Source organism: Desmodus rotundus, chromosome 10 (genome assembly GCF_022682495.2).
Source record: "Desmodus rotundus isolate HL8 chromosome 10, HLdesRot8A.1, whole genome shotgun sequence".
Taxonomy (NCBI): Eukaryota; Metazoa; Chordata; class Mammalia; order Chiroptera; family Phyllostomidae; genus Desmodus; species Desmodus rotundus.
The window spans coordinates 38,037,020-38,046,185 of NC_071396.1; the positions used below are offsets into that span (position 1 = coordinate 38,037,020).

Consider the following 9,166-nt stretch of genomic DNA (forward strand, 5'->3'; position numbering starts at 1 on the left):
TAAAACTCAGCTCTATTTGCAACTCTGAACATGCAGACTGAACTGGGCGGGGCCTTTGGCTGGTCCTGACCTCTCTGCACACCTCAGTCTTCATCTCGGCCTCGCCCACCCTGCACACTGCAGCCTGATAAATCAAATTTTCTACCTGTTATAAAAGTCAAGGCAGTATTCAAAACCTTTTAAACAGTGCATATCTCCCCAAAAAAGTTGTTTGTGTAAATGTAACTTTTCATTGAGGTAAGCCCTGTTTGTCTGGGAAAAGAAACTCATACAATGAGCCAGTGATTATTTATTATCTCCCCCCACCCCCATCCCGTTCCCCCTCCCCCCCTTCACTGTCTGCATAACCGATTGCCTTTGGGAGAAGACCTTGATATTACACCTGTGTTCATAAGAAGTGGATGTTTCCATTAGTCTTTCTGCTTCAGTCAGGAGTTATGAACGAAATTAAGAGTTTGTAATCATAATGTAAGTATAGATCCTTCTTAAAATTTTTAATTTCTTTGCTTCTGTTACAGCCAGTAGCTTCACACATAAGCATGTCTTACTGGCTACTCTGCTTTGCCAGATGCCAGGCATTTTTGAAAAGAAGATTAGTAAATGTAATGTACAATCTACAGTAAACTTTAAAGTACTGGTGCTTTTATAATAGTTTTAAAGACTCCATAGAAATGCTAACCTTTCAAGTGCTATGAAAGATTTCTTTATAGCATGCTTTTTGCCATTTTCAATAACCTGAAAAGCTGCAAATTATTGATTCTATTTAAAAATCAGATTAGAAATAGGCTGTCTGAAAAAATAAAAAGTCAATTCAGGTCATTCAAATTCATATACTCACATATCTTTCACATATAATTTCATATATTATACTATTGTATTAACAATACTTATTAAAGGTACAACTTAGAGTTTTCTCCAGAGATTTAAGGTTATGTTATATTGTTTAGGCAGTGATTTCTATTTAGCGCATTTGTACTGTTTAATGTTGATCTTTTACTTTTATCTGTTTATTTTTATTGGTATGTATAAGTATTTTAAAAAATAAGCAAAGAAATTTGTCACTAGCATATGTCTTAGTTTCATCATTTAAAAGAATATTGCTATTAGAATATTTGACATTTTATAATGCCCTCAAAAGAATATAATTTTTCCTAAATTATTCATTTTAGGTGCTGTTTTTCAAAGCTAAAGTTTTGACCAAGAATGCAACTATTTAAAAGTTAATATGCCAAGAGGTAATTTCTTATAAGCTTATATTTTTGTCAGTGCGTCACATAGTAATAGAAAAAAAGTAATTTTATATTAACACAGCTATATTCCCCATCTATAATTGTTTTAAAAATCTGATAAATTTTTTATTTTTAAAGTAAAATACTTTATAACATGAATTTTATTTTAGACATATATTTTATCGCTTTTTATAAACTAACACATTCTAGCTGGTATCAACTTTTCAAATAAGTAAATGAAACCAGAATAAAAAGAGATTCCGAGGTAACGATTCAGGGTATTGATAATATACAAAGTGCGAGACGCAGATGATTATAATCCGGTTAAAATCATGGAAGTTAATTTCAGCTACAGGAAGTTACACTCCAGCCTCACTGGAAGCTCCTAATGACTCCCAGGGTTCTCATGTAACATTGATTGGGATTTTACTTTTTGGCCAAATTATTCCTGAAAAATTGTAAGCACTGTTTTATGACAAGTTGTTTGATTGTGAAGAAGTGTGACAACATGTGAAACAGAACACATGTAAAAGAATTCTGGTGCGGTTTCTTTTTTTCCACATAAATTCTTTATGGTTCTGTTTCTCTCTTCACAGTTTTATACTTTTAGAGTTATAATCTGAGGATATCTCCTTTAGGTAGAAGGAACGTTTTAAAATTTCAAATTCTTATAGTGGAGACATCTGACTGAATAGCGATTATATCTTAATAGCTTTTTGATATCTTAATGGCAAAGAAATGATAATTTTTAAAAAAATTAGTATGCTCTTTTTAAGTGCCAAATTGGAGTAATGCCATAGTCTTTCATGAGATGATGGGTCATCGTGTAGGCAGACACAGGAACCCACCGTGTGCGATTTTAAAGCAGAGCAATCCCCCTTCAAGGACAAAAGATAAAGTATTCAGCCACTTACTCTTCTAATCACAAACAGCAGTATAATGACTCAATGGATTCTACTGTGGCTGCTTTTAAGTTTTCTCTATAATGATTTTGGTGACCAGGAATGAAAGGATAGGGGTTTTAAAAAAGGAAAAAGCTGTAGACAGAAATGGAGGCAGTCAGGTACGAGAGGAACCAAGGGCAACAGGAAAGGCAGAGATGAAGAGAAAGGAAAGGTCAGAAATAAAGAAGGAAGCAGGCTGGAGATAGAGGGGGCAGAGAAAGCAGCGAAAAATAGAGGTTTATTTTAATATTCTGAAAGATTTGGCTGTGTATCAAGCAATAACTTGGGGTTTTAATTTGATGTTAGCACTTCAGACATGTCTTTAGTTACGAGCTATTACGTAAAATCCCCCTGCAAATCAAAACCATTTAGGTTTATTTTATTTTTGGTTTTATGTTAAAATTGTGAAATATAGGCAAATTCAAAGATAATTTTGGAAATCAGAATTCATTTCAATTGTCTAAGTCTTTTTTTCTAATGCGATTTCAGACTGTAATATATTTGAGGCCTAAGAGAAAAGAATGTAAATACACCCTCAGGATGGAGGCTGCAGGATCTCTGTACATGAGAAACGCTGCTGTTCATTTCAAAATCCTAATCGCCTTGTTTTAATCTAATATACAGATCTACCATTTCTATAATATAGCTTTTAAATCCATTACAATCAATGGCCATATCCTCAGAACCGATCAATTTTTCCCTCAAAAAATAAAAGTCCACACTTGCTCCTTATTTGATAAGATTAAGTCCCTCATTTTTAGAAACAATTCTAATTTTTAGAATTGCTGCTTCAGTGTAAGACACCGCCCCTTTTCCCTGTTTTATTAGGAAGACGTTAACCTGTCTGCCTGCGCCTGTGTTTCAGAGCACGCAGAGCCCTGCGGTCCCAGGCACAGGTCCTTCTGCCTGAATGGGGGCACCTGCTACGCGATTCCTGCTGTGCCCGGCCCATTCTGTAGGTGAGTGAAAGCGACTGGCGGGACAGGGAGATTTTATTTTTCTCATCTGATAAATATTGAATAAAAAATGTGAAATGAAAAAGTGTGACAAAACTCTTTATACTTCTATAAAACAAAATTAAGCTCTTAAAACAGTGGCCAATCACAATCTCACTCGAAGTGTTTATTTTGAAAATTGGTATGGTAGTTTCGAGCCTAGTCAGATTTTTAAATAGTTCATTTTAGTGAACTCCATGATTTTAGCAATTTAGAGAAGACAGTCTAAGCACTTAACCTCACTAGTAAGACACCCAGAGAATTCACTATTGCAGAAAAAAAAAAAAAGCCCCACATAAGGCCTTTTGCTTTGAGTTTAGACTAGTAAATACATGGTACGATGCTGGTACCAAAATCTACATTTGATACGTTGAAAGGAAAATGAAGAATTAAGTGTTTCTAATAGTGGCAGCAATATTTCATTGGCAAAAAGTTTTTAAAATTCTAGATTAGAGAGAAATGCTGTTACTGAAACAAATTTAGCACATTAAACAGTAGGAAAAGGAATGATTATTTAATAACCAGGTCTGGAATAACCACTTAGCAATATGGAGAGAAAGTACATTTAAACCCACGTCTGCAGACTTGACAAAATACATTTCAGAAAAATTTAAGTGTGGATATTTGCCTCACTGTAAACCTGGAACGTAAGAGGAATAGTCTACAATTTTCTATGGATTTTGAAGCACGGAGAAAACTTGAAAAGATGGCAAGGATTAGACCACACCCGCTCCATTGTTTGACTGTCACTGCAGCTCTGTGAGCATCTTGGAACATGCCTGGCTTCACAGTCTGAAAATTAGTCCTTTTTCTCGATACCAGTAGAAAACCATCTGCTTCCCGCATTAGTTAATGGAACACAGAATGCAGTTCTTTATCCGAAATTTCCTTCTATAGATGCATTGACAATTATATGGGAGCTCGCTGTGAGGAGGTTTTCCTCCCAAGCACCAGCACCCAAACGACACCAGGCCTGCTTGCACTGTGTGTGCTTCTGGCAGTTCTTCTGGGAACTCTTATCGTTGGAGCCCTCTGCTGCCTTTGCAGAGAAACGTGCTTTTGAAGAGAAAAAAGTAACGCATAAAGCAGTTGTTCTACTAAATAATTATATGCCTTTTACTTCAGAATACTCTCCCAGACAGTGCTTTCTGTTTAGGGTCCTCTCTCTAATAGTTGTGAAATCCCTAAGTCACTTTCGAAGGGATCTGAAGCAGTCTCTGCTCGTTGCTACTGTCGTTGTGTAGCCTGATCCTCTAAACCAGTAAACACACATTCACCAAAACAATTATGCCGCAAACACCCAAATATTTGGGCTACATCTGTGCAAAGTACATTTGCAATGTGAAAGAAAAGCAACAACCTATCTAACACTGTACACACAAATCTAACATGTGGTTAATATCTACGGTGAACCATCGACCGTCTACTGCGTGCGAGGCATGTGCTGACCACAGAGAACAGTGAAGACAACAGACATGTCCCTTGGCTTCACAGGGGCTTAAGTCAGCTTGCCCAGAGGAACAAGCCGGCCATTACTATGCGGAGACTAGTAGTAACTCATGAGACAAAAGTATGAATGAGTCACGTGAAATAATGCTGCACACTGAACACTATTTTCATTCCTTAGTTTCGGTCTTCAATTTCTTTTTTCTGAAATTTTGTGAAAGTGAATGTAGGATTTATGAAGTTTAGGAGTTGCCTGGTACCATAACTCTCACCACTAATCATCGAACGTACCCCAGGCTGTCACAGAGACTCGTGAACGTGGAATCCTGGAGTGAACAGAACAGTTGACTAAAAAGTGACCCAAGTTACATAAGGGTTCCAAGTAATGAAAACTAACCTCTCTTGCAACAGCACAAACACATTACACTAAACTGCAGCATCTCTGCTGTCTTCAAGGAGACGACTGAGCGGCATCGCGCGTGAAGTCCCCAGGGGTGCCCTGTGCCCGGCAGACTGGTAACTGACGGAACGCATTGTAGGGCAGCCCTGGCCGTGTCAGGTACAAGAAGAAAATGAACCTCCAAACAGTCTAGTTGAAATTTTCTCTCCACTTTTGCACTTACCCATTGCACTCCAGAGGGGCAATGCAGTCCAACGAGAAGTCAGCCTGGCAGAGATGAGCTGTACCAGTGCCCACCACAGTGAGTAACATCAAAATGAAGTGCTTATCTTACAGCCCTGGTGCAGATTGCTGTTACAGGGAGGGATTTGGAGCTAACCAAAAAAGGGGTGGCCCTAAGAATTTTTCTATGGGTTTTGAAATAAACACCCCTTTTCACAGGAAAATGAATTTACTGGCATTATGATATAAGTCATCCTTTTCCCCCCATACCACTGCTTTATCATTTGTGATATCTGAAAGAAAAAAGAAAAGGGTCACTAGGCTTGTTAGCACTTCAGACAACAGAGAAAATCGGCCATGAGGAAAGGCCGGGACGTCCCTACGCTCCGCTGTGTTCTGACGGCGTGGTCGGACAGGGTGCGGCCGGCGGGGACGTGCTAGGTGTGTTCACCTCACCTGTGTGCAGCACGAACAGAAGGGGTGGGAGTGTGTATGTGAGAGAGATCAGAGAGGTGTGTTGGTAGAAAAAAGAAAAAGAAAAAATTTTCCGCACATAATGAAAACATGAGGTGGAGAAAACAGCTCATTCTTGTTTCCCATAGGTCACAGAGAACACTGAGGAAAGCACAGTGAGCCGAATCATTGCTTCTTTCTTACAAAGGCAGAACATGAAACACCCTCGGGTAAAAGTAATTAAATAAGACTTACGTTCCCTAAATAAGACTGAAGTTGTACCAAGAAAGTCTGTCCTGCTACAAGGCATGTGTTTCTGTAACGTGTCTCATTATTAGCACATACGCATTCGGTGGACAGTGAAATGACGCCCAGACGTTGCAGGGGTCAAAGGTGAAAAAGTAAGCGCATGTGTTCGGAGGCAGGCTTTCTCACAGCTACAGAGAAAAGGTGAAAACCCTTTAAGTGTAAGGAGTAGCTGGTTTAGTGGCTTCAAAACCCGACTCACTCTTCACTGTGAAGCTGTCCGGGGAAGCCGTGGAGATGTTTCGCCTGATGACTAGAGAGAAAGCACTGACTGCCGAAGTGGGCTACCTCTACGCTGATTTGCAATATGGATGAAAATGATTTCTATCAAAAGCAATAGATTTCAAGGGACTATATCTGAAAGGAAGAAACACAGACCCAAAAGTTTAAGGCTGCAAAGGATGGACAGACTAATTGTCAATGCGGATACTGGTAGGAATTTGGGATTCTTGTTTTTGTTACTGCTCTGGTTACAAAGTTCCAAACCTATTTTCCCCCATAAGGCTTTTAATTTTTAGGGCAGGATTTTGTAGAATCAAGGTCTTCAATTTTTTTAGGGGCCATAGAAAGAATTCACTAGGCCAGAACAAATTTCCTCAGTTCTCTGCAACTGTGCAGTCAACCTGACACATACCGGAAAGCCACGCAATAGTGACTTTCAGGAACGAACAGTTGTGGAGCAGCCTGGAACAGCGGGTGTCCTGCACACAGAAATGCCGGGGGCAGGGACTAGCTGAGGCAGGGGGGCAAGCACCACCAAATCCAGTAGCCCGCCTGTCAAACACTTCCCTTCAACCCAGTTTCTCTGCATTCCCACCAATGCTTGTTTTGGTTTTTAAAATAACCCCACTACACACCCAGTAGTAGGTTGGCTACCTCACTGTGGTTTTGATTTGCCCTTCCCTAACAGCCAGTGATGTTGAGCATCTTCTTATGTGCTCATTAGCTTTGGAAATGCATCTAATGCAGGCCTATGCCCATTTTGAATTGGGTTGTCTGTTGTATTTGCCAGTATTTTTTTTTTTTTTTTGGATTGCGGATGGCCGTTGTCCATTTGTTTTGAGACTTTTCCAAAGATTATTCCTTGTCATGTGTGAACACTGAAGTCTCTCTTCCTTTTTTCTCACATTCAGCTATTTTGACAGATTTCTTTGAAAGCCAGTTCTTCTTGTCTTTGCAGATCAGCTGCATGCTAAGCACCTCCTGCGGTACTGACCTAGACCTGGGCCAGACCTGGCGAACGCCTGTGTTTTGCCTGTGTATGCGTGTGGCATTCTAACACCACGCCCCTCACACAGCTGCTTTTGCATGTCCACTTTTCTAAAAATCTCACCCCAGCTTCTCCCTCTAAGCTTTGCATGGTCATTTTATAGCTCCACCCATAACCCCTTGCCCCAGGTCTGTGAGTTTGTAGTGACCCTGCAGCTTTTACAAGCAGTGCCCACCCTTTTCCCCGCCTGATGCCCAAGTTATACAAAACAAAGATGAACACTTAGGCCAGTCCTTCAGGTATCCCCTAGATTAGGAAAGACATACACAATCATTTGCAAATAAAGTCAATTCTGCCTCCTCTGGTTTGAGAGGAAACTGGGAATCATGCGTCTGCCACCTTAAGAATAAGACCACCACTGCACTGGGGGAAGGGTGAGTGAAAAGTCACAAAACTTTCCTACCCTCTTGAAGGTGGTTTTTCTTCACTGGGCCCTCTCGGGTGCCATAAACCTCTTTTCCAGAGCTGTGCAGAGTTGGTTCCCGCTGCGGCCACTTGGGTCGTGTTCTGGAGTGCCCTAGTCCACCGTTTTGCTGGTGTCACTAAGGCGTCTGTCATTCTCACACCACGTGACGAAGCCTCGGACAGAGTGTTTCAGGCACCCGTGTGGTGACTGAATTGTGGCTAGTCAGACTGGGAAACTGTGCAAATGTTAAGAAAATGGTCTGAAAATTCTCATTCTGAACATCTGCACTTTTAAAATCAACGAGATTTCCTTCCAGTTCCCTGTAATTATGAATCCTGCCTCGTTTGCAGGCCGTGCTATAACTTTTATACAACATGTTTATGACATGAAAATGCTCTGTACACACTTAGAACCAGAATCTTACATGAGGTTTACTGGCTCCTACCAACGGTTTCTATCTTGTAGTGGCGTACACGCCTGCGGCCTGCCCCAGGCGTGCTGTAGGGCAACAAGGACGTATATGAAATATATGACATGTCCTGCAAATGCCAGTATGAAAAACCACCCAGGGAACACATTCTTTACATAGATTTTAGTTTTGTTCATTAAACAAGGATGTTATTACTAAAGCTTCTTCAGTTCGGTTATTTCAGTTTAGGACTTTTATTAAGCACACCCATGCCCAGTCTCTACAAATGAAATCAAGCCAGTCATCTGAAAATTGCATCTACAAAGTCCCAATCAAGAGGATTTAGAGCAGGGGTGTCCAACCTTTCAGCGTCTCTGGACCACACGGGAAGAGTTGTTGTCATGGGCCACATGTGAAATACACTGTGACACAGAATTATAAAAACATCTAATGTTTTAAGTGAATTCACGATCTTGTGTTGGGCCGTGTTCATAGCCAGCCTGGGCCATGTGGCTGGACACCCGTGATTTAGTCTTCTGTTTCCATTAAAATTTAACTTACGGTGTTGCTAAGAGCTGTAGTGTGCATAAAATGATATAAGTAGTTTTCTCAAAAACTTTTATGTAGATTTGTAAAAGTTTCTTTTACATTCTTTGCATGTTTGTTGTGTCCAGTTTGCAATATTAATAAATGACAACACTTGCTATCTGGCCTCTCTTGTCAGGTTGAGAAGTTGGTATGTTTGCAGTTGAGGGGGTTATAGTGCTGGACCCTCCGCACCAGGGTGGCTCACAGACGATGGTTAATTGTTATGTCACTGTGCAGAGTGTCCATTTCTGGGTTTGAATCTCAAGGCCTACCTTTCCTTCACTTGCTTGGATTTCTGCTCGCTCATAAGCAGTTTAGTTCTGCTTGGATAAAGGGAATGGAAATACATTCCTTTTATAAACAAACTGCAGCTGCAGACAGATTTTTACTTTGAAAGTGTATCAAGGAAATTAATGTGTATACATTTATATATATTTTTATTCTCACCCGAGTACACTTTTTCTCATTGCTTTTAGAGAGGAAGGGAGAGAGAAACAT

General features: G+C 40.1%; 1 protein-coding gene across 1 annotated transcript; it reads left to right on the forward strand.

Annotated features, from left to right (window-relative positions):
- The first annotated feature begins 337 nt into the window (after positions 1-337).
- Positions 338-7,210, forward strand: NRG4 (neuregulin 4). Its single transcript, XM_071219440.1, has 6 exons — positions 338-468; positions 1,170-1,235; positions 3,039-3,132; positions 4,066-4,221; positions 5,254-5,315; positions 7,176-7,210. The coding sequence occupies exons 2-6, from the start codon at positions 1,226-1,228 to the stop codon at positions 7,208-7,210; spliced, it is 357 nt and encodes a 118-aa protein (XP_071075541.1). The 5' UTR covers positions 338-468; positions 1,170-1,225.
- Positions 7,211-9,166: the final 1,956 nt, after the last annotated feature.

Coding starts and splice junctions, on each gene's coding strand:
- NRG4 (XM_071219440.1), top strand. Junction 3,133..4,065: donor GTGCCCGGCCCATTCTGTAG/GTGAGTGAAAGC, acceptor TTCCTTCTATAG/ATGCATTGACAATTATATGG. Junction 5,316..7,175: donor CTGTACCAGTGCCCACCACA/GTGAGTAACATC, acceptor TTGTCTTTGCAG/ATCAGCTGCATGCTAAGCAC.